This window comes from Cibotium barometz, chromosome 11 (genome assembly GCF_041138505.1).
Source record: "Cibotium barometz isolate CiBa-2024 chromosome 11, ASM4113850v1, whole genome shotgun sequence".
Classification (NCBI taxonomy): Eukaryota; Viridiplantae; Streptophyta; class Polypodiopsida; order Cyatheales; family Cibotiaceae; genus Cibotium; species Cibotium barometz.
The window spans coordinates 49,690,693-49,715,984 of record NC_141056.1 but is presented as its reverse complement, the minus strand read 5'-3'; the positions used below and the strand labels follow the sequence as shown (position 1 = coordinate 49,715,984).

Below are 25,292 nucleotides of genomic sequence, written 5' to 3'. Positions count from 1 at the left end.
AGCAGGCATAGTTGGTGGAGGCACTTCTGGGATAGCCTGGCTGATAGGAGTTGGCGTTGGTCTGAGTAGGTTGGCAAATGACGTAGGATATGATATGTGGCTAGGCCTAGCTCCTCTTGGATAAGGGTGGTGATAAGGCGGTCTTGGAGCATACGCCATTGGCATACTAGGAGGCGTAGGAGCTACATGAGCATGAGTAGCAATAGGTACATAAGGTCGATAGGCACTGGCACGCACTGTTGTAGGTACTGTTCCACTAGGTAGCGGTGTCGTACTAACTACAGCGGTAACAAGTGCACTTTCAGCTATGCTCATCATTGGGGTAGGCATTGCGGATTCCCTAATGGAAAGTTGAGCCAAGGTTGGAAAGCTAAAGTTACTACTCGTGGGCTCAACCTGCATTGAGACTCCAGGCGAAACAACATACGAAGGGTCTATGGGACTCACTGAGGGAGTCTCCAATTGTGATAGGGTTGGTTGTTTGGCCTTGCCCGTATCCAAAAATCTCATAGGGCCAGTGGAAACTAGGTCCACTCCCCTATTTTGCCTCTCAATTTGGATAATTCTATGAATCACCTCACATATCATGTGTTGTTGCTCCTCTAGATTAGTGGCGCTAGATGTAGATCGTAGGACTTCTAACCAACCTACATGGTATGTGTAACCCGTGTATAGGTCCGTTAGAGTCTCTGTGTGTAGATCATATTCCCAATTTTCATTGAGAAATGTCCCATCTAGACTTGGTGTGTCAAACGGTTCTCTTGAAGTGGACGCAATGTCACTTCTTATGGATTGGCTTCTAGGGACCTCTACTTTAGGAAGAGCATCGGCGGAATGTGGTAGCTCAGTAGGGCCCTCATTAAACGAAGTGGGTAGAATATCCACATGGACACTCTTTGGGAGGGTAGGGTCTACATAAGATGTGAATGGCGAATCTACTACCCCTCCTTCCTCATTTACTTCGCTTGTCGCATGTTCAGAGCGTGTAGCTCTACTAAAGGTCTCTATTAGACGACTAAACATGCTAGATCCGGGTTGTGGGGCCCACACTGGCATGTTTTGGCTTGTCTCCTCAGGGTTCTTGGTAGGGTGTCCTTCCATGGCTTCTGAGTCAGAGGACGAGTCACTATCCACTATTCGTGGATCTTGGGTTGCACTCCCTTGGGTTCCAGCCGAAGGCCAAGATGCCAACGTGGAGGGATGGTGTGAGCCTGCGTAGACTGAAACGCTTTCTAGGGGTTCAGGCTCTAGCACCCGACCAGAACGTAGATGCATGTGACGTGGGTACCCTACGTGCGTTGGTAACTACCCTTGAAGCCCACACAAGTGGTTTCTTGGGTATTTTGCACCTCGTTTTTACTTGTTTTTAGATTGTTTTTAACTCGTTTTTGACCCCCTTACTTACGGTCGAACTTGGACTAGGGCGTGTGATAGCTCGAAACGAGCGTATCGTTTAAAGGGTCCTAGTGTGCTTTACAACACCGTTTTCGCCTATCTAGAGCTCCTGTAGTCCTCAAAATAGTCCGTTTCCGTTGGGGGGAAAGGGGCAAAAGCCTATTTGCTTGTGGAGGAAAGGGTGAGGGCTTTATCCCACATGCTCACTTTACTCCTTGGGGAGTGGGCTACATATAGGACACAACTTCCCATAAGCTCTCACTTGAGAGAAAGCTATGGAGGCTCACTCTCCTATATATATATATCAAAAGACCGAGACCGAGGCCGGGGTCGTGGGTCAATTGGGGTTCTTTCTTTTCAAAATTTTTTTCTCCAATTAGAAAAGCTTTCCTCTCCACACGTCTGGTTCTTTCTTTGAAAATAAAATTTAATTTTTTCTTTTTTCTTTTTTATAATTTTTTTATTTTTTATTTTCTGTTTTTTTTTGTGGGATAAGTTTTCTAGGGTTTCCTTAGGGTTCAACCTTGGCCGCGGCGCAGTTTGCACACACAGCACAGATCTGGGGATTCAGAAATCCCTCTCACACGCAGAAACCAGATAACAGATGCATGCCCACACGCGGAGCGAAAATATAACAAAAGGAACAGAAATGCAACAGACAAATTGCAAAAACAGATTGCAAAACACAGAAACACCTTAACAACAAACACACAGTCGCTTTCCTACAGTGTAGATTAAACTTCACGCAGTAGCCGAGCTGCAAACTGGAGCTTGGTGCAGGGCAACTCCCCGGCAGCGGCGCCAAAAATGTACGCTTTTGTCGCACAGGTCGTAGCTGGGGACTTGCCAGACACCGTATGCGAGCCACGAATGGCTGCAAGCATACAACCAGGAAGGCAAGCTCAAAACAGAATGCAAAAGGTGTGTCACTCACCGCTTAACTGCCGCCTTGAAGGATTCCCGCGTCGCAACCGTGAAGGAGGAGCCGCCGCCGTCGCCGCTCAACCGCCTCACCGCCGCCGCCGTGCCGCTACACAGTGCGCTCGATCGCTCTCTCACTCTCTCTCTCTCTCTCTCTCTCACACACGCAGGAGAAGGAAACCAAAGAGATAAGGCAAGAGCACTCTTCTATTCACAACACATGAGAATGAGGAGTTTAGGGTTACATTTGACTCTTATAGGTGACTTGGCCGTTCACACTTGGGCGCCCATACATGGCCGGCCGACCCTAACCCTTATCCTACTGATATCCAAGGTGCGCCTCTCATCTGCGATCACCCAATCCCTTTATCCTTAATATATGGTGCCGACAAGCCCGGCCCATGACTCAGAATATTTAAATTAATGACGTAAAACATAGTGCGTCCGCCATGGGTTAACATGCGTCCTCCCCTTATGCATTAATTGATAGACATGCGTTGCAAAGTCAATGAGAGGCTTCTTCTGTGCATGCCATTCCTTCCCTAGCACAACATCAAAATGTGCTAGTCGAGTAATATCAAAGTTAAGCTCCTCAAAGTAGGATTGAATGGCGAGACCTGTCAGAATACGCAACGGAGATGATGACCAAATCTGGGAACACGAGCAAAAACGCATGCAAAAAAAACAGCACAAGAGAGAGAGATGTAGGCGTGTAACTCTGCTCTATATACACAAGAAGATCCCGGTGTTGATACACAAGTGGTATGGGGGATGGGGACCTATTTATATGCTCCCATATACCAGTCGGCCTGTGCTACAAGCGGCCGACTGGTGCTGAAACTACACGACCAGCATATGCAGCTAGTCGACCAGCACTGAGGGTCCACGTCTTGTCAAGTACAATCGGCCAGCTCCAACACACACATCGTGATGTAGTCGGCCAGCAAATGGATCCTCCTGGCAACTCAGGGATGCCTCCCAAGCCACAGAAAAAATAGAGAAAAAATGCGGAGTGGAAAAAAATGATAAAACACCTCATAAGGGCGGGCACACCCACAACAAAGGCCCTGGTGTATAAAACTAGACAGGAGATGACTTCTAACACCCCCTCTCAGCTCCTAGCTGTGTAACCAACCACAGTGAGCTGGGGTGCCACCTGAGCAAATCCTGAGAGAGCGACTTCGTGAAGAGGTCTACCGTACTATCCTCCGTCGAGAACTCTAGCAAGATGTCATCAGCAACGATCTGTTCACGAACAAAGTGCCTCTGGATGACCATGGGTGCCACCAGTGGAAGCCCAAACCTGCAATGCAATCTCTGCATCCTCACCACCTCACAGGCAGCATCACAAGCAGCCCGATACTCTGCCTCTGTCCTCGACAAGGCAAAAGATGACTGCTTCTTACTGCTCCCTGCTCCATAAAACTGCTCTTGGGCCTGAAGTAGATCTCCTCGTGTCCGGATCTCCTCTCCAAACTGAGTGTGCGCTTTTGCCGCACAGGTCGTAGCTGGGGACTTACCGAACACTGCATGCGAGCCACGAATGGCTGCAAGCATACAACCAGGAAAGCAAGCTCAAACAGAATGCAAAAGGTGTGTCACTCACCGCTCAACCGCCGCCTTAAGGATTCCCGCGTCGCAGTAGTGAAGGAGGAGCCGCCGTCGTCGCTCTACCGCCTCGCCATCGCCGCCGTGCCACTACACAGTGCTCGATCGCTCTCTCACTCTCTCTCTCACACACACACACACACACACGCAGGAGAAGGAAACCAAGGAGATAAGGCAAGAGCACTCTTGTATTCACAACACATGAGAATAAGGGTTTTAGGGTTACATTTGACTCTTATAGGTGACTTGGTCGTTCACACTTGGGTGCCCATACATGGTCGGCCGATCCTAACCCTTATCCTACTGATATTCAAGGTGCGCCTCTCATCGGCGATCACCCAATCCCTTTATCCTTAACATATGGTACCGACAAGCCCGGCCCATGACTCAGAATATTTAAATTAATGACGTAAAACATAGTACGTCTCAATGTCCGTCATAAGTTAACATGCCCCCCTTCCTGATGTAGATTCCGTCCTCGGAAGCTATGGTATGGTAAGCTCGATAGGGTTGTTGTGGTGGACCGTCTGCAAAACAGGGAAGTAGAGTGAAAGTATGCTAGAATTCAAAAGATATAAAGTGTATAAATTCAAGCATGTTAGACCACAATGGATGTTGCTATGAGAACTTAGTTTAAGGGTCACATGAATGAGCTAGTGTAGCAAATTAACAGGATTTTAAAATTATTGAAAGTAAATCAAGAGTTAGCAAGGTGTCAAAGGTCAATCGAGGTTTATAACTGGCTTAAGTCAAGGAAAATAACCAAGCTTAATAAATAAACAGATGACCACATTGTGTCTACTCTAAGAACAAGTTAATACCATGAGCCTAGGGACACAAGAAACATCAGAGTTACAGGAGCCTTTTGCCTTTATTTCTTTACGCACGTGATAATTTTTATACACAATGGCGACCTTCCTAAGGTAAAATTAACATCGATCCTGGTACCATGTTTAACACAAGACATTATCCAGGAATCTATTAGCTCACTTTAGGCAAGGCTACCTCCTATCAACCAGGGCATCAGTGTGGAGTAGAATACTCCTCGCCTACCAAGTATCAATAAGGCGATAGGCCAACATTAAAGCACATCATAGACTTGTATTGCCATTTATTATAGGGTGACCCTAGACCTAAGACAATCGTATTCCAAGGTTAACTAAAGACTGCATGCATTCTTAAGAATATATCCAATAAGGTTAAACTCATTAATGATTCACACTAGCACGTCAGGCAACTTCAAAAACTAAGTAGTACATTGACAATTTCCATGTGGTCATGCATTATAGTTCATGCAATTAATTGAACAGTAAAAAATTAAAGAGAGTGGGCATGGAAGAATTACACCTGAAATTGGAGATCTCCTTGATTTGACGAGATAGCTTGCAATTTGATGTAGATATATTTTGATGAACGTTGCGGCAGTCTCAGGACTTGAAAGCGAACCCACCTCAAACTTTTTAACCTGTACAATCAACTAACAAGCACTATACGTCGAGAGGCACATTAGTGTGAAAAATTAAAGACTCGTTTAAGGAATCCAAACTAGAAAAAACTTGAAAACACTAACCTACCTACCAGTCACCACACTAGTACTGAGGATACGGTAAGAGGATGTTGTAGAGTCCTGGCTCTAGCCCTAGGCTAAGCCTCTATCCGCATCATCCAAATAAATAAAGTCAACCTTAGTAGTGCCATGAGTTTCATCCGTCCATTCATCATTGTCAGATATTTCCTTTTCATTTTCCCATCCACATAAACTCATCAAGAATGTAACCATGCGAGGATAGTCATCTTGTGGAAAAGAAAAGCATTGGGCTAATGGGGATATGTCCTCTACTACGGAGTAGGGGTCAGTCATGGTCAATAGACGAATTAGCCATTCTAATTCCTCAACATTTTCCTCTCTAGCTAGTACATCTATATGATCCCATTCAGTTTCAATTACAGGATAGCACATGTGAAATATCTGAGAAAGGTACAGATGATACCTCTCACCAAAGGTGGGAGTGGATGAAGTGTATGATGATGATCGTGCATCTGCCATATCTGCAAACACAGATATAGCATCAGTAGGTTTGTGAGACAGGTCAATCTAGTTCTTGATTGTATACGGATATTTCTCCTCTTTTTGTGCTCTTGCTCTTTTTACTATTTTTTATTTTTCTTTCTTTGTTTTTTTTAAAATGTATGAAGCTATATATATACATCCCCTTGAATTTGGCAATTACATGGTCAGGGGGGAGAAGGTTAAGGAGGAAGCATTAGAATATCGAGCGTGAGTACATGCTCCCTCTTTCCTTGGGTAGATCATATTATTTGCAATGATGTTGCAGCCTCTTGGAACCAATTTGTCCAGCGGGTCATAGGGGTTGTGATGTGGGCAGATAGCTTTTTATAACCCTTGTGGCCACATCCCCCAATTGCAGAGATGGTAGTGTACGCTCCCATTGACGAATGGAGGAAATGATTTTCGACGATACTATTACAAGGGGAGACGTAGACTCATCGGTTTTTTGTTGGGTGTTGACAAGAGTAGGTGTAGAGCATGTAGAAACTTCTATATGAGTGTGTGCCTAGCATGAGGAGCTAGAAGCTTCATGTGGCTCCCCCCTTCCTGAGCTAGGTGGTAATGATCGATATCGTTTGGGAATCTAAACTAACTCTGGAAGAAGTGGTGCGGAGCACTCTGTTACCTTTCCCTTACCACGGTCTTGAATTGTCATTGGGGTGGCAACAATTGGTTTGCAAGGTTTTACAGGTGATGTAGAGGGATTCAGCTTATGTTTAGGGACCCAAATCTGGTCATTCCCCTCGTAGTACCCTTGGGCTACTAATAATTTTTTAGGGATCCATCATGATGTTACATTGCCCTTTCTCGAGTGGGTAGCTGCTTTCCTTCTACGAGGCTTCTTGTCTGAACGAGATTGAGCAGGGGAAGCAGCTGTTAAACGAAGCTTTTGGGACCCATTTGTATGTATTTTTGGCATAGTAAGTGCAGCTTTAGAGACCACCCTGCATGTTTCCACTCTTGGGGGATATCATGAAATTTGTTGTGAGCTCCTTAATCACGTCATTTATAAAATGCGTCCCATTGTCGCTCACAAGTTCAAAAGGACAACCGAAGCGTGTGATTATATTTTCAAAGAGGAACTTGGCTGCTGTCCTCGCATCTGCCTTACGTGTCGCTTTCGCTTCAGCCCATTTGGTCATATAGTCAGTGGCCACAATAATATAGCGAGATTGTGTTTTTCGGGCCTTTCAAATGGTTGGTTTACTTTGATTGGATGTAGGGGCATCTGATCTTTCCGTTGGGGATTCTTGTATCGTTGGCATTCATCACAACCTTTCACAAAGAGTGATGCATCTTAGAACATAGGGAGCCACCAATACCCTGATTGTAAGATCTTTCGCGCAGTTAAGTCTCCTGAGAAGTGACCACCGGCTACGCCCATATGTGCCTCTTGCAAAATGTATAGATACTCATCCTCTCGGGCACAACGCCTAAGAACGTCATCCTTTACTCTTTTATAAAGAGTCCCGGCTATCAGGCAATAGGGTTCGCATTCTTTGATTAGCTTTCGAGCTAGATCTTTACGAAGCTCCTTGGGTGGAAAGCCATTAACCAAAAAGTTAACAATCTTCTCACTCCATTCAGGCATTGTCTCCACCATGAACAGGGAAGTGTCAGGTAAGTCATCATCAACCCCCGTAGGAGCCTCACCATTAGGTATGCGAGACAAATGATCAGCCATAACATGTTTTTTGCCAGGTCTCACAACAACAGTGAAATCAAACTCAAGAAGAATCAATAGCCATCGTGTGATTCTTCCTGTGGAGCATGGTTTGTTTACCAGATACAACAATGCTTGATGATCCACATTTGGAAAACAAACTTGGTGGTGGCCAGGAGGTAATAACGAAATTTTCTTACTGCATATATCATTGCCAACCCTTCTCGCTCCGTAGTGGTGTAGTTCATCTCAGCATCGTTCAACTGGCGACTGGCAAAGCTAATGGGGTAGTCTAGCTTGTGTTCTCCAGGTTGAGTTAACACACACCCAATAGCAAAGTTTGATGCATCAATATGCACATGGAAGAGTAAATCCCAGTTAGGCATTCTCAAGATTGGAGCACTCGCCAAGGCCTTCTTTAATAGCTCATAGGCACGGTCACATTCTTCGGTCCAAATAAACTCGATGAGAAGCTTATACAATGGTCGAACTATCTCGGCGAAGAAGAGAATAAACCTTCGATAATAACCAACGTGGCTCATAAAGCGTTGGACTCCCTTGTAGTTGGTGGGTGGTGGCAATTCCAGAATGACCTTGATTTTACTCTCATCCGTGAAAATCCCATTTTTGGACACTATATGCCCTAAGATAACTCCGTGTTTAACCCAGAATTGGCATTTGAAAGGATTCAATGAGATGCGATATAATCTACACCTTTCAAATATTTTTCGTAAACACATCAAGTGCTCGTCCCAAGAGGAATGAACACAAAGATCATCTAAGAAAGCTTCACAGAAGTCCCTTAGATATTCCTTAAAGGCCGTGTTTATCAATCGTTGGAATGTTGCAGGTGCATTGGTCAAGCCAAAAGCCATGACGCGAAAGGCAAACACTCCAAACTCCGTGATAAATGCTGTTTTAGCTTGGTCCTCGACTGCAATTGTGATCTGATTGTAACCCGAGTACCCATCTAAAAAGCTATATGCCTTCTTGCCTGCCACTCTTTCAAGCACATGTTCAGAATATGACAAGGGGTAATGATCCCTTCTGGTGGCTGCATTAACCTTTTTGAGATCAACGCACACTCTGAGTTTCCCATTCTTCTTTGGTACGATGACTATCGGAGAAACCCATTCTGAGTGCTCAATAGGGTATATGAATCCACATTTTACAAGCTTTTCAATTTCCTCTTGTACAATCCTTGCATACTTAGGATTCATTGGGTAGGGATGTTGCTGGACTGGTTTAGCAGTGCTAATCATTGGAATCGTGTGTTGCACCACCGAGGGTGGAACACCCTTCATATCATGATATGTCCAAGCAAATATGTCCATGAATTCTTTAAGAAGCTTCGTAAGTGCAGCTTCTTCTGCCTTGGTGAGGTCTTGAGCAATAAAAACTGGTTTAGACTCCTCACTCGGATCTGCTAAGTCTATCTCCTTAACTACCGCAGGGCCATCGTAGACACCGCTACTCCCATTGGTTAGGCGTTCGTTGGGCTTTTGTGTAGACCACTTTACGTTCCCCTGTGGGTAAATGATTTGAAATGCTCGGGTGCGGGGTGTAAGTCTACTGGTTCTTGTTGTGCCAGACTTTTTTCATAGCTCGAAACGAGCGTATCGTTCAAAGGGTCCTAGCGTGCTTTGCAGCACCGTGTTTGCCTATCCGGAGCTCTCGTGGTCCTCAAAACAGTCCGTTTCCCTAGGGGAGAAGGGACAAAAGCCTATTTGCTTGTGGAGGAAAGGGTGAGGGCTTAATCCCACATGCTCACTTTACTCCTTGGGGGGTGGGCTACATATAGGGCACAACTTCCCATAAGCTCTCACTTGAAAGAAAGCTATGAAGGCTCACTCTCCTATACATATTTATCAAAAGACCGAGACCGAGATCAGGGTCGGGGTCAATTGGGGGTTTTTCTTTTCAAAAATTTTTTCTCCAAATAAAAAATCTTTCCTCTTCACACGTTTGGTTTTTTTTCTTTTTAAAAAAAATTAATTTTTTATTTTTATTTTTATTTTTTTTCCCGAATTTTTTTTTTGTTTGGGATAAGTTTTCTAGGGTTTCGGGTTCAGACTTTGTCACGACGCAGTTCGCACACAGCGCAGGTCTGGGGATTCAGAAATCCCCCCACACGCAGAAAACCAGAGAACAAAACGCACGCGAAGCGAAAAAATAACAAAAGAAACAGATTTCAAAACACGGAAACACCTCAACAACAAACACACAGTCGCCTTTCATACAGTGTAAATTGAACTTCACGCAGCAGCCCGAGCTGCAAACTGGAGCTTGGTGCAGGGCAACTCCCCGACAGCGGCGCCAAAAATGTGCGCTTCTGCCGCACAGATCGTAGCTGGGGACTTGCCGAACACCGTATGGAGCCACGAATGGCTACAAGCATACAACCAGAAAAGCAAGTTCAAACAGAATGCAAAAGGAGTGTCACTCACCGCTCAACCGCCACCTTGAAGGATTCTCTCGTCGCAGTAGTGAAGGAGGAGCCGCCGTCGCCGCTCTACCGCCTCGCCACCGCCGCCGTGCCACTACACAGTGCTCGATCGCTCTCTCACTCTCTCTCTCTCTCTCTCTCTCTCTCACACACACACACGCAGGAGAAGGAAACCAAGGAGATAAGGCAAGAGCACTCTTGTATTCACAACACATGAGAATAAGGGTTTTAGGGTTACATTTGACTCTTATAGGTGACTTGGTCGTTCACACTTGGGCGCCCATAAAGGTGCGCCTCTCATCGGCGATCACCCAATCCCTTTATCCTTAACATATGGTACCGACAAGCCCGGCCCATGACTCAGAATATTTAAATTAATGACGTAAAACATAGTACATCTCAATGTCCGTCATAGGTTTTAACACTGAATCACTCCAACCGTGAAGTCGGACTCCATCCAGCAATCCCCCTCCTGTGTACAAGAGTCCATGATCCTTCGCATGCCGCAGAAACCACAGGAAACGCAATCCTGCCTCCCAAAGAGTCATCCGCAACCCTGAGCTCAACTGCCTCATCAGGAAGCTCCTGTCCAATCTGGTGTCCATCAACTAGATTAAGGAACCATTTTGCTTCAGAGTCAAAAAGGCATCACACTGCTCACAAGGATCAACACCTGTGATGGTGCAAAAACAAGTCCTGGAAACCTTATGAAGACCACGCAAGGCCTTGTGAAACTTGTCAACCACCCCCTCTAAATCCGTAACCACAACGCCTAGAGAAACCACCTCCTTCTGCAAGTAATCACCTGCCATCTGCCTGGCTTTCCGAAAGGTCCCCGTGGAAAGAACATCCTCATCTACTGGAGGTTCTTTGTCCCGAATACTCCGAGATATCAAAGCATAAGTGACCTGTTCAGTTTCCTCTGACTCACGAACACAAGAACTACCAACATCAGTACTCGAAAGTTCCTGCCATGCGGCCATCTACTGGCAAGCTATCCACCATCTGGTCCCGAAAAGCCTATACCTGCAGCGTATCCACACAAGTAGCCATTACCAGACTGCCACTCATCACAAACCTAAGGACCTAGGAGAGAGAGTACTGAAAGCTTGTAAACTCCATTCTCCACTCCGCCTTCCAAAACCACCTGGCCTGTTGCTTTGTCCCGGAGAGCAACAAAATGCTCATCAAACTCCACCCGTACGTTAGTCTTGCAAACCTAATGCACTAACAACAGATAAAAACTAAGTGCCAGAACATACAACACCTGTGAGGAATGCTTCCCCCCTCTACCATCGGGAACTATCTCCATCTTGCCCTCACTGTGAACTGGGATAGTGGATGTATCCCCCGTAAGAATGTGACTAGAACACCTGCAGAGATCCAATAAACCGGAACGAGAAGGAGTCATGTGACTGGAAGCACCACTATCGAGAATCCACTCCCGAGTATCCGTTGTTGCGGAGAGTCCTCCAATCTCCTCCCTGCCTGAAGAAAATGAAACATCGGTGTCCACCACCTCCAGGTGCACAAAAGCCGGAGTCTTCATGATTGCTACTGAGGAATCTTCACTCTTCTCGGTCTTCCGCTTGGGACACTACCTCCAATAGTGGCCTTTCTCACCACAGTCATTACAGGTCCTTTCTGCCTTTAGTTTCTCGCAGTCAGTAACGGACTTCTTCTTAGAAAACTTCTCCGACGAAGCCTTCCCTTCGCCCGTGTTACGGCCTTTCGACCGTTGGCCAGTTAAGGCCTCCGAACCTCCACCCTGAGGAGGGTTCGTGAATCGTTCCTCTTGGTCCAGGACCATGGGCACAAGCTTCTCCCACGTGATGGTGCTGAGCCTGCCACTGGTATCAAAGACGAGTAAAATGCTGAGTACGAAGAGGGCAAATGTGACAGCAACGTTATGGCCATGTCCTCTGACGAGATCTCCTTCCCAGCCTGAAGAACTTCTTGCTGAAGAGCCCGCAACTTGTTAATATGCTCCCGCATCGTCGACGACTTTGCAGGGTTCATAACCCGCATCTGCACTTCCAAGGAAATCCTCTTCATGAGCAATACCCTGTTGTAAAGAGAGGCCAAATGCTGCCATATACCTCTGGCCAGTGTCATGTGCTTTACATGATTAATTACCTGTGGTGTGCAATAGAGAAAGATAAACGAACGGACCCTGGCGTTGACACGATTCCACATCTGTGTCTAAACCTCCCGATCCTTTCGGGTTGACGATAACTCCCCTTCCTCAACTTACGGCCGTGGAACTCCAACAACGACGAAATCAACGAGGTCGTAAGACTCCAAAACAGATTCCATCATAACCTTCCATATGCCGTAGTTGCTCCCGTCTAACTAACGGTCCACCGGAAACGTGGGGAGTGTCGGATTTTCACATGCCTCTCGGCCATCTCAAACAGATCTGCCATTGCGGGGATGTACGCTGAAAAGGGCGAGTGGGTGGGAACAAAGAAGAACTAAAACCTGCAAGTGGCTGTCCAGCAAATCAGCCCGCCGTCCTCTTGCTTCTCCTCTTCCCGAACAATCCAAAACAGTCCACCAATCAGCCACACACAACAGTCCCCTCTTGCTCACACAAATCCCAAGAACTGTCTAGAGCCTAGGACTCTGATACCATGTCAGAATATGCATCGGAGATGATGACCAAATCTAGGAACACGAGCAAAAACGCATGCAGAAAAACAGCACGAGAGAGAGAGATGTAGGCGTGTAACTCTGCTCTATATACACAAGAAGATCCCGGTGTTGATACACAAGTGGTATGGGGGCTGGGGGCCTATTTCTATGCTACATATACCAGGCGTGTAACTCTGCTCTATATACACAAGAAGATCCCGGTGTTGATACACAAGTGGTATGGGGGCTGGGGGCCTATTTCTATGCCCCCATATACCAGTCGACTTGTGCTGCAACAGCCGACTGGTGCTGAATATACACGACCAACATATGCAGCCAGTTGGCCAGCACTGAGGGTCCACGACTTGTCAAGTACAGTCGGCCACCTCCAGTACACACATCCTGATGTAGTCGGCCAGCAAATGGATCCTCCTGGCAACTCAAGGCTACCTCCCAAGCCATAGAAAAAATAGAAAAAATAGGAAAAAAATGCGGAGAGTGGGGAAAAATGATAAAACACCTCATAAGGGCGGGCACACCCACAACAAAGGCCCTGGTGTATAAAGCTAGACAGGAGATGACTTCTAACAAGACGAGAGAGAGAGAGAGAGAGAGAGAGATCGTGGAAATTTTTTTCTATTTTTTGTGTTCTGCGTTGCAGATTGTTGACGGAGGCGACCAACACGTGGCAACGGCTTCACTTTGTGGTGTTGCAATCGAAGAAAAAGAGGTCCGTGTAGTTGTGAAAGGGGTGCAAGGACTTGTGGCTTAACCACAAACGCTAATGGCGACAGCTGCCTTTCTTGTCGGCTTGCGTAGGCGCCTGTGTGGCAAGGCTAGCACCACCCAAGGGCTTAGCCACAAGGCCTACAGGCAACCAACAAAAACAACAACATCAACGACAACAACGGATGTAAAAACTCGATGGACGTCGACAACCAACAAACGGAAGTAAGGACGATGGAATTCACACGGCTGCAGCACAAAGACGTCTTCTCCTCCTTGAGCAAGCTCAAGAGAGGCTCTAATCTACTACAAAGCTTTCCCCCATAACCAAAAATCAAGGACTACGCTCCAATACCCGATGTAAGATCTCCATGCAAAGGCAAGTAAAGTCTACCACCCAACCATTATCTATAAAAGTAACCCTGAGGGTCCAATGTACCTTACCGACCACACACCATACTCACACCCTGCGAGGGTCCAATGTACCTTACAGACCACACACCATACTCACACCCTGCTTGTGTCCCCACTGGTACTTCCATGTTACACATCACTGGGTCTTTAACCTACAACTGTCGCCCACGAACATTACCCGTTCACACTTACTATTATAAGCGATGAGTGCAATAGTATATTACCATTGGCTTACCCACTCGACGATCTATGTCTCACACATTATTAGCGTGTAAATCCCACATAACAATGTACGCGTCCCACGTGTTGCAGTCGTAACCGGCACTTGTAAGCAGTGGGACATCATCAGCAACATTGCAGCATGGCACATTTGGTAGGCCACACGCAGAGTCCATCTGTGCCGTATGGTCACATATGATCATATCATTCATACCCTCCGCAATCAATGGGGGAAGCTTCAAGCGGAATCGGACCACATGCATAGACCTCGAGAGGCCGCACTTGGCAACAGGGTTCCTTCCTCCCTGGCAGTGCCAGTGACCTCACTTGGCATTACAAACCACCGGTGTGACTTTCCCCCCGCCTCTCTTGTATGAGGTAGTTCCCTCAAGAGCAGCCAGCAATGGAAGGGACTACCCTCCCGGATGTTTCTCCACTTCTAGAGGCTCTGAGCATATACTTCAGCCTGTTGGCTGGTTTTTCATATAACTAGTCTTTTTACAAGGAAAAAAAAACACATCTCCAATCATTCATTTTTCCATGCTATAACATCCACTCTTAACTAGAACCTCTTTGGATATTGAATTACTTGTATACATTCTCTTTATTTAATCCCATGATTTTGTATCACATTCAGAAAAAAAAAAACTTTTGCAAGGGAATGTATGAGATTTAGACAACCACTACCTCAGAACAGCACAATCCACATAATTCCCTTTGATGATAGTTGTTGCGAAATCGTGTGCCTTGCATGTACCCCCATCCCCCCTATTTTCCAACAATTATCCTAAAAATCTAGCTATATTTCATAGTAAAACCATGCAAAGCTCATGGTTGCCAGTTTCAGCACTTTACTCCAGCTCCTTAAGAAAGTCAGCATTGTCAACAAAGACCTGTTTTGTAACATACAAAAGATCAAAATAAGATCTATAATCACTCATAGGAACATGGCTTTTTTTTTAAAAAAACAGTTTAGTGATATTGCATCCATGACCATAGACCAGGGTTGCACTCGGGTCAATGCTCTCAACACTCACAACTGCCCTATGTGCCTAAGGCCAAAAAGTTCAAAAAGGCAAGGCTTTTGGAGCCAAGCATTGAAGAAAGATCTCAGCACAAACTTCTGCTAACTCTAAACGTGAACTTAACAGACTCTTCACCTTAGTGGACCGATGTTCATAAAGAAAGCACCATGCTGAGTTTCTATTGAAGGGATGAATTAATGTAGATTCCAGGCTCTAGCCTGAATGTTTTAACACTTTTCTGTTTCTATCACTCGCCAGGCATGGAGCGGATGAAGCCTAGCTAAACATGAGTCAAGAAAAGGGACATCAGCAGCAGCAAAAAATACGTGCTTGGCAGACCTTCCAAATGCACCAGCACAGCGAAGAACAGACAAACACAGCAGACGCTTTCATGGCATTAAGATGTGTCTTTTATCCAAACAGCCTATGCAATGAGTGCAAAATACAAAACTCCTTATCCTGAGCCAAACAGGTCACATTTGTACAGAACTGAAAGCCATAACAAACAATTCAGATGGGTGGTAGTGTCCTGAATGTCCTCAACCTTGATCCTGGTTGGCTAGAGAAAAAACATCTGGACTTCAGAAATAGGTGGAAAGAGCCACCGACCAATCCATGCCACCCTCTTGGTATTCGTGACATTCGAGTTGAAATATCACCAGCTACCATGAGTTTTAAAGCAAGCTAGGCCAGGATGAACTACCATTCCTCCATCTACCATGCAACATGTCTCTTCCATTACACAGCTTAATCTAAATAGAAACAGTAGAGCAACTTACTGATTTCCAACCATCAAGATCAAGTACTGCAGTGATCTTGGTGTTGATCCCTGGTAACGGACCTGGCTCTCGAGTAACTTTGCCACCAAACTCTTTCAGAAGCTTAGCTGTTTTGTAGACATCGTCCGTTCCAATAGCAATCTAGCACAAACTCTGATCATCAGTAAAGCAGAAATTCGAAGGGACACTGAGTGCACAAAGTAGAAAAGAAGAAAGGCAGCCCAACCTGGGCATAGGCATTGCCTCTGTCATATTCGGTCACTCCGTAATTGTAGGTCAGCTCCAACACTGTGGTCTTCTTTTCATCAGTACCATATCCTAGAATCGCTATTGTGTACTGGAGATATCATACGTCATGTTAACACACGCTTAAACAGGGTGCTTCTTTAAGCTGTGTCAAATATACAAAACTAAGATGACACCATTTAGTACTAATAAAGCTGGGTACAGAATACTCCCCGCCCATGCGAAGGGCACGGAGTTGGACAGGCAAAACCAACCATTCATCCCTCATAGTCTGCCCCCTGCTGAAGGCAGGCAGGCATTGTTCTGAGTAAAGCCTAAGTATATAGCGAGTTTTCTTTTCATGAAGCACACAGACACACATAAATGCAATTCATACCTGCTGCTCGGGATTGTCGTGAGTGCGAAAAAGCTGCATCCCAAATGCCTGAGCAGCCAAAGAATCCATGCCACCAAATCACACTCATAGCCACCACAGTTCCCACAGTCAAATCTCATCACCCAACATGCTGTAATTTGGATGATTATAATTTAAAAAAAGGCTATCCATCCTCACCTTCTCATAAAAGTTGATGGCCCGATTAAGGTCCCCAACCCTCAGCATAACCGCACATAAAGGATCCACAATAGGGCCTCTTTGGATAAGTAAAAACCTGTAACCATCCGGGTCCTCTACAGATGCAAACACAGTGCCTCCCCCCTCCCGTGGAGCTGCTTCTTTAGTGACCTTTCCCCCTTTTGACTTTATCAAATCCACTGATGCGTAAACCTGCCGACATAAGTGCATGAGTGGCCAGAGAAAAACCTACCAGAGGCTTCATGAAGCACAAAGAGTACAAGGGTCTTGCACTTACATCCTCAACAGCAATCCCAAAAAATCCAAAGCCAGTGCCCAAATTGTACTTGTCCACACCATAGTCTGCAATGTATCTCAGACTATCAAAACACACACACACATGTACACATGCGAAAACACAAACAGCCCAAGAAAAAAGCATGTCTAGTACTTGAGAAGGTAATCAACAATATGCTAAGAGCTTACTGTATGTGAGCTCTATAACAAAATGAGTATCTTCAGGCCCATATCCAAGGAATGCATTTGTGTATTTCTCTGCAGGGATGTCGCGCTTCCGGAGAAGTTTCATGCCCAGGCATTCCGTGTAGAACCTGGCACATCTCAGCATATCTCAGGTAAGGAAGCAATCACAAACCTTATGCTGAATCCAAAATATACTGCAAATTAACTGTTCACATTATGATATGCAAGAATCACTCACTGGATGGTTTTGTCCAGGTCACCCACACGATACACAACATGCAGAAATCGCCTGTTATCATTTTTGCCCCACTCTACAAGACTTTCAGGAGCAGCTAAGGCATCAGGAGCTGCCATTTGATAATGCCTACAGAAGTCACTTTCAGTTAGCCACCTTTTTTTCCTGGAAAAAAGATCCTACAGCAGTTAAAAAAACAAACACCCAAAGGCTACATACATGTACATGCTCAGAGCCCTCAAAAGAGGTGAAGATAAAATCTGGGAAGGGTGGTGAAACTACCTCGTACAATGCAGGGGGAAGCCAAACAGGACGCCTGCCATACCAAGTAATCTCGCCGTCTCGATCAGAGAGAGGACGACCCTGGTGCCATGTGCACGAAAAAGCCTCTTGTTGCCCACACATGCGGTCCAAGACCGCAGAGGGTATGAATGATATCAGTCCAAATGGAGCGGATCAACTCAGCTTTGTGTGGGGGGGGGTGGGGGGATTGACATTGATGGCCTCACTACATCGGGCCCGCCATATATGCCATGCAGCAATGTTGTTGATGATCTTCCATCTCCGATTAATCGCTAGAGACCATGTCTCTGACAATAGGTCAGGAATAGGAACTGCATATATCTTGCAATAAGATAGTCGGAAAGCCTGCCCTCCTGCTGCCTCCTCATAGAAGAGGGCAGAGCCGACCACTTTCACCATGTAAAGTCAAAAAATCCTCTGCCAAACCTGATGCACTTTGGGACAGTCCCAAAGGCAGTGCTGCTCTACAACTCTAGGGGATGGCGCCAAGGTGTACACTGAGCCGGCCATCGTCCAATGGTGGACAATGAGGCTGCAGTGAGCTGACTGCCAAAGGAAGAGTGTGATCTTCCTTGGCCCATGACCCATCCTTTCCGTGTTGTGAAAGAAGGGGGTGGTTGGCCTCTCCAGGCTGAAGGGTTCCTGCCATTCCCACTCGCTAGGGTCCCGTTGGACATGTATCATAGCCACCAAGAGCTGTCACAGGCCACCTTGGCCGAAGGAGGGTCAATGTGCCACTAATGATCATAAAAGCCAAGAATCCTCACCCACTAAAGTGAGCCACATGTGAAAATCTCAAGTGGGGGAATGGATTAGCCAACAATCCCGGGGACTAACTGAAAAAATGAGCTCAGGGATATCAAGACAGAAGGCTCCAAGCCACTGGGGGGGTGGGGGGTTTGTGGAGAGAGATCTTGGAGGGGTTTCTGCCAGTCGGGAGTATGGTTGGGACGATAGTGAGGGTAATCTGATCTCTGCCCAAAATCCCAGCGAAGCATCCATCTGTTCTGTGGCTCTGGGGAGAGCCTCCTAAAGCTGGTCCACTCTCCCAAAGACTAAGTGGGGCGAGTGCAAAGCGCCTGTTCTGTGACTCTCGTGGGGAGAGCCTCCTGAAGCTGGTCCACTCTCCCAAAGACTAAGTCGCGCAAGAGCAAAGGGGCCCAGGCATTGTGAGAGCGAGTGCCCAAGGGGTGGCCACCCGTTCTAAAGAGGGGGGTTCCAAACCAAAGGCTGGCAGGGTCTCTCCTCATCGGTATTCAGAGGCAACCGGAAGAGGGCATGCTTGCCAACATAGTTGCATGAAACGGAAACGGAAACGGAAACGGCACCGGCCGGCCTCTAGGAAACAGCAACGGCTCAAAACTAGAAAACGGAAACAGTTAGGAAACGGTGGATGTATGATACATGATCTAAAAATAATGAGAAAATTGATAATTGGAAAAAAGTTTGAGGAGTACACCATCATGATTTGAAATAAATAGTGAGTAAAGTTTGTAGAAAATCACTAAGCAAGCACTAGATGAGACAAATCAATGAGTGATTTTTACAGGAGATTAGGCAAAGGAGAAACTGAAATGCTAACACAAACGCAAACAGTGACACTTGGGGAACGGCGTTTCCGGGCTAGGAAAAGGCCGTTTCATGTTACTATGGTCCCCAAGCTGTCACCAAACTGGCTGCAAAGCGGTACAAGCCTTCGTAAAGATCCACCGCACATTAAGGATCTTAGGGGCCATTGATAAAGGGACCTCCCTCCTTGGGAACAAATAAATACGCTCCTCCGAGAGCCACTTTGCAATGTGCTTGACAACAAACCCCTCCATAGCGACGGGGTGAAAATGAATGGAAAAGTGATAGGCGTCGCTTAAGCGACGACATGTCACTAAAGCTATCATATGAAAGATGAATAAAAAGCATCGTATATGTGACATTGTAAGCGACATCGAAAAACTAATAGGCATCATGTAAGTGACGTTTTAAATTAAAAATTCACATCTAGACTCTAAAAAAAAAAAGACGATGAAAGATGCATGAAAGAGGAAAGATGAAGTAGTTATGATCTAGTCTCAACACCAGTGGCCATCTTAATTGGGTATGACACGTGTCGAAATATGATACTGGAGGCTTTTTGACCGTTTCACGGCGTGAACTGGCATGAGTCGGTTCATGGCATGAACTGAAGGCAGCCCAGAAACCACCTTCCATTAGATCTAGTGAAGAACGAAGAGGGAAACTAGGAGGCCATCCTCACTGGGGCACTTGCCGCCGAAGAGCCTCACTTAGCGAGTCAAGCGAGAAGAGAGAGCACAAGACCGTGTGTGCTGCCAAACTCTCTCTCTAACGGCCTCAATTTTCTTGTTCTTTTTCTTTTTCTTTTTTTGGGGGGAAGGGGGGGGGGGGAAGGCTGTGTCGTGTGTAAAAAATATTTGGCAATCGCACAACCTGGAGAGGGTCTGACTCGATTGTACCAGCTGTACTCCTCCGCCCCGAGATTGGCAGGCAGATCGAGGGGATCTGGGGAGCTCTCTCTTTCAGGCAGGACTCAGCCGTTGTGGATGTCCACCTTGGTCTCAGCAGGGAGATCAGCTCCTTAATTCAGCGGGCAGGCAAGGACCAGCTCATCTCGTTCCGGGAGCAGGTGCGGAGCCTTGCTTCCCTGCAGTGCCTCCAGGAGTAGTCCCTGTCTAGAGTCCCAGATGGAGACATCCTGCACAGAGATGCACTCGATTGAGGAGGGAGAGGTGGAGTAGGAGACAGGGTCATTCCGGATTTTTTTGAGCAATCTGGCCCCGCCATTGCAGAGTCTGGGATCCTTCGTCACGCTCTTTGGGATGCGGACACTCTGTTGCCTCTCTGGACTCTCCAGGGATCCTCTAGGTCAGTGTTTGGGAATGAAAACCTTCTCATTGTAATTTGAAAAGGAAAATTGACCATTTCGAGAAGGTATTTCTTTATAAATTTGGAAAAAGGATTCTTCTCCTCTCACAAACACAAATTTGAGCAACCTCTGCACAAATTTGAACAAGTTGTGAGCAAAGTCGTACAAATTTGAACAAGTTGTGAGCTAAGTCGTACCTATCTTTTCAGGAACCCTGCTCTAGGTGAAGGAGAACTGGGGCAGGGTTACCTTTCACACATCCCTGCCCTAACTTTCGCAAATCAAACCCAGACCCAATTCCATGCAAAGCCCCTTCCCCATCACACACCCTTCCCTTCGCCCATCCGCCCCAGCCTCCTTTTTACAGTCCTATGACTTAGAATCCAAACTGATGTGCCCAAAGTTCCTTAAGTTCACCTGCTTTGCTAATTCAAAATTTACACATCGAAGAAATATATTCAAGTTAGGTGGAAGCTTACACTAAACAACTTTACAATCTTAAGTTAGAACCCTCAAGCATTTTCAAATTTGCACAGAATGAGAGTATGTTAAGCATAAGCACCAAGCGCAAGAAGAATAATAAGACAAATGCAGGGTGTCTAGACTGTAAATTTAGCAACATGGACAGGGCAAGCAGCTACAGAGTTACCTGGACGCTTGGCCAAAAAACGTCAAAACGAGATGCCCAAAATCGTAAGAACCCCTACACACATGCGGAGCTCAACTAATCTTCGGAAAGCGAGCAAGAATCGAGGGGGGGAAAACAGATCCTTATACAAGTAAAAGCTCTACAGCGTGGAGCCTTCAATACGACGCACACGAAGAACGTGGAGCCTCCAGCTTCACGAGACTATGTGCCTCCTTGGCTGGACGCATAATCAACCATCCATGTGGCAACCTTTTTTATCGCATTAAAAAACGCAACACTAATATGTCCTTTTCAGTTCTCGCTCTAAAAATTCCTCTCTCTCTCTAGTCTCAATTAACACAAAAATAAAACCATACATATTTTTAAATTTGTGATGACAAAAATTCCCATGGATTCAAATTTGAGAGAAACAACCAAATACAGTCACACGCAGCCCTCTTTGACAAGCAATGGCAAGTCGAGAGAGAGAGAGAGGTTCTGTAACCTATGCAAGAGATATGGGCCCACATCGCATCACAGAAACATAGCAACTTACAATGCCCTCCTGTCCTCCTCCCTACATGATTTATGTGCACCCACATGGAGAAGGCGGGAAGGTGCGAGAGCCATAAGAGAGGACGGATTTAAGAGGAGCATTGATACCTACATTTCTACAAAGAGAAGATGTGCTCGGAACCTTAGGAGAATTCAGATGTAGTACGATGAGAGACCATCAATGGCTGCAACTTTGTTGTTTATAAAAAGCAAAGGCTTCCAACCTTAGCAAATTACTCTTTAATGCCTTTTCTCAAAATTAGTTAATGATTTTGCAATTTTCACTCAATGTAGAGCCCTATTCGTGTGTTCTTCGATATAGAGAGCATTAAAGCTTTTGGTAAGGTTTTCAAATAGCGTTTCTCCAAACTTAACTAAATAAGGTTGTCTATTTTAATTGTAAGAATAAGAAAATCACAACTACAACATTGAAATAGGAAAAGATCCACCTTCTTCCTTTCTCTCTATAACAAAGTGTTGGCATATTATGGTTCCACAAGTAGTTGTTCCACAAGCTCGTGCCTTGAGGACAGTGCGACATCCCACTTCTACACCACCCGAGACCTTGTTGCCTTCATCTAGTCTAGCTCAAAGGGTGGCTGACACAACAGATGCCCAAACAACAACAAATGATTCACCAACACCTCTCCATTAGTTGGAGATGTCGTTGTTCTCTTATGGGGACCTCATGGACAACAACAATGTGCGACTAGGGCAAGGGACTCTCGAGTGACCAAAAAGTCAAGTGATTCATCAAATGAGGTTTCAAGTGGATTTATACGTGTAAGACAGGTTTGCTTTAACCGTATGCCGGTTCATTTTAGGGGAATGCAAATTACCCAAAAAAAAATTCATCCTTAGCTTCTAGAAAATTGAAAATGTTGTATTTGGGCTACATTATTGATGTGAATAATTGTTTTTTTTTCATTTTTAACATTGCAACACATGTTTTCTTGCATATGTTACAAATATTGAAATTGCATAGGGTGAAGGGTGGTGGCATCACTAAAATTTTGAGCATCAAAAAGTAAATAAGAACTCGAGCTTATCATTGGGCATTAAAAAGGAGGTAAGAACTCAAGCTTTATCTTTAGAAATGGCACCCAAATCAAAAGACAAAAGGCACTCAAATTAAAAGATAAAGGAATGGCACCGAAATCAAAAGACAAAAGGTAAGGAACTCTTCTCGCTTGGGCATGAGTTGATCCAAGTTCTGGAATTCAAACTAAGAAGGTAAAGGAATAATGATAATGAGATTATTACATCATCAAGTATTAAAATGCCTTCTAATGAACTAATTAATAATCTATCTTTTTCAAGAAAAAACTGAGTATTAAAATGATAATGATAATGAGATTATTATGTCATCAAGTATTAAAATGCCTTCTAATGAAGTGATTAATAATCTATATCTTTAAGAAAAAGCTGAGTATGAGAGGAGAAAGGAAGGAGGCATGCTATTTTAAGTATTTCAAGAAGAGTGGATGGATCACGGGGCTTGTTTTTAATAGGGACCAGGTAAAGATGTATTGCAAGTACTATTTGAAATATACTCCCTCCAAGTTACCCAAGTACTCACACACCAATATTTTCCCCAAAAACAACAAAAAATCAGACAGACCTCATAGTGCATATTCTAAGGGTGGTTCTATCAACTTCAAGGTAAGTAATTTAAAATCCCATGTTCATATATAAGTTTGCCATGGAAGCTGCATTACTTGATAATAAAAATTACATTGAAAAAAGCATAATTGCAAAAGAAAATCTATGATTTTTAATCTTTCCTGAAATGATTGGTCTCCTATAAGATTGTCATGATGCCTACACTATTGTGACACAAAGAAGGGGGTTTTACTTTGAAAAAAGCATGAAGAAATAAAGGGAAGTGAAAGATTCAGCTTTCACTGTTGGTCTCTTATAAGATTGCCATGATGCCTACACTATTGTGACATAAAGAAGGGGATTTTACTTTGAAAAAAGTATGAAGAAAGAAAGGGAAGTGAAAGATTTGGCTTTACTTACATATTTAATTGCAAAATAAAATCTATGATTTTTAGTCTTTCTCAAAATGATTGGTCTCTTATAAGATTACCATGATTCCTACACTACTGTGACACAAAGATGGGCGTTTTACTTTGGTCACTTCTCAGAATCTAAAGCACATTTATATGAAACCTCACCTCTCTCTCTCTCTCTCTCTCTCTCTCTCTCTCTCTCTCTCTCGGGTTAAGATAAAAATGAACATATCAAAGGGAAAATCATAATTTATGGAGAGGGAAAGATGAATGGTTCGGGAGAAGCAAGGATTTCGGCTAATCTCACCGCTCCAAATAAAAGGGAAATCTTTTATTGGAAGAAAATCTTCTTACTCAAGATAATGTGAATGAAAACATACGAGGAGTGTTGGCATGGCTCATTCGTGGAATTAGGCAATTAGGACAGAACATATTAAAGTAAAATACAATAAAAAGTATTCACAAATGCATGGGGTTGAAATTTGACAAAGAGGTTAAGAGAAATTAATCATCATTCGAAGTATATAGGTGCGTCAAGCTCAAAGAGAGCTTTGCGCAAACATGAAAATCTTTCAAAATAGATATCCAAGTCAAAAGTTATGACTATTTACTGTAGGAGTATAAAGCTAGCCAAAATCACCTAATACCTAGCAATTTTGGAAAGATTTTTGTTTACAAATGAAATATGGGATTGGAGCATTAATGATTTAGATGGAAAGAGCATTGAAATAGATTTTTACCCATATAAATAATTATAAGAATGAATACTCGAGAAAAGGGAAATCAGTGGGGGTTGAACCGCCGAAATTGCACTCCTCTTCTCGTTTGCATGAGGCTTCAATTACAAAATTCTTCATGCCTTTTATCCCTTGATCATTTAAGGGTTAACAGTGCTTGGTGGACAACTCAAGGTTTACCCATGGTTCCCAAAGTCTTTCCACATGCTCACTACCGCCAAAACCATTTGGTACCTCCAAAAGGAGGGTGGTACTAAGACAAGGTCTACCTTGAGATATCATAGGTAAGGGTTCACAGTGCTTGGTGGACAAACTCAAGGTTAACCCATGGTTCCCAAAGTCTTTCCACATGCTCACTACCGCTACAACCATTTGGTACCTCAAAAAGGAGGATGGTACTAAGACAAGGGCTACCTTGAGATATCATAGGCCCCCACTAAGCTAATAACTTCTTATCTCACTTACTTTGATTCATTAAGAGGTCTAGAATCAGGGAAGGCTTTAATAGACGATGCTAATGAGAACATTGCAAAGCAAAGAGAATGTTTCACTATGTGAGTAATAATGACACAAGAACACACAATTAAGGAGGCTTCACTCATTAATTTGAAAGGGAGAGGATGGCTCCTTTTATAACTGGAGAATCGCCCTCTCTATCCTTCTTACAAGTTACAAATGTAGAATTCTTCCACCTCCCATGACATACGGAGACATGTTATATATCAACTATCCTTGTTGGCTACTTTTGACATGTGTCC

At 44.7% G+C, this 25,292-nt stretch overlaps 1 protein-coding gene across 2 annotated transcripts; it reads right to left on the bottom strand.

Annotated features, from left to right (window-relative positions):
- Positions 1 to 14,655: 14,655 nt before the first annotated feature.
- LOC147634284 (putative lactoylglutathione lyase, chloroplastic) lies at positions 14,656 to 21,483 on the bottom strand. Of its 2 annotated transcripts, none has more exons than XM_086805412.1 (9): positions 21,249 to 21,483; positions 17,422 to 17,547; positions 17,187 to 17,311; positions 16,999 to 17,063; positions 16,701 to 16,913; positions 16,524 to 16,571; positions 16,128 to 16,238; positions 15,902 to 16,042; positions 14,656 to 14,990 (listed from the first exon to the last, which is right to left on the bottom strand). In XM_086805412.1, the coding sequence occupies exons 2-9, from the start codon at positions 17,535 to 17,537 to the stop codon at positions 14,949 to 14,951; spliced, it is 861 nt and encodes a 286-aa protein (XP_086661538.1). In that variant the 5' UTR covers positions 17,538 to 17,547; positions 21,249 to 21,483; the 3' UTR covers positions 14,656 to 14,948. The 2 variants fall into 2 exon arrangements, with proteins under 2 accessions (XP_086661538.1, XP_086661539.1); XM_086805413.1 differs by lacking the exon at positions 21,249 to 21,483 and adding an exon at positions 20,797 to 21,024.
- Between the last annotated feature and the right edge of the window lie 3,809 nt (positions 21,484 to 25,292).

Excerpts from the sequence above, each read along its gene's own strand:
- LOC147634284 (XM_086805412.1), bottom strand. The coding sequence starts at position 17,537 with ATGGCAGCTCCTGATGCCTTAGCTGCTCCTGAAAGTCTTGTAGAGTGG. Across the intron at positions 16,239-16,523 it reads ACGACAATCCCGAGCAGCAG|TACACAATAGCGATTCTAGG; the intron begins GTATGAATTGCA and ends TGATATCTCCAG. Across the intron at positions 14,991-15,901 it reads ATCTTGATGGTTGGAAATCA|GTCTTTGTTGACAATGCTGA; the intron begins GTAAGTTGCTCT and ends GTTACAAAACAG.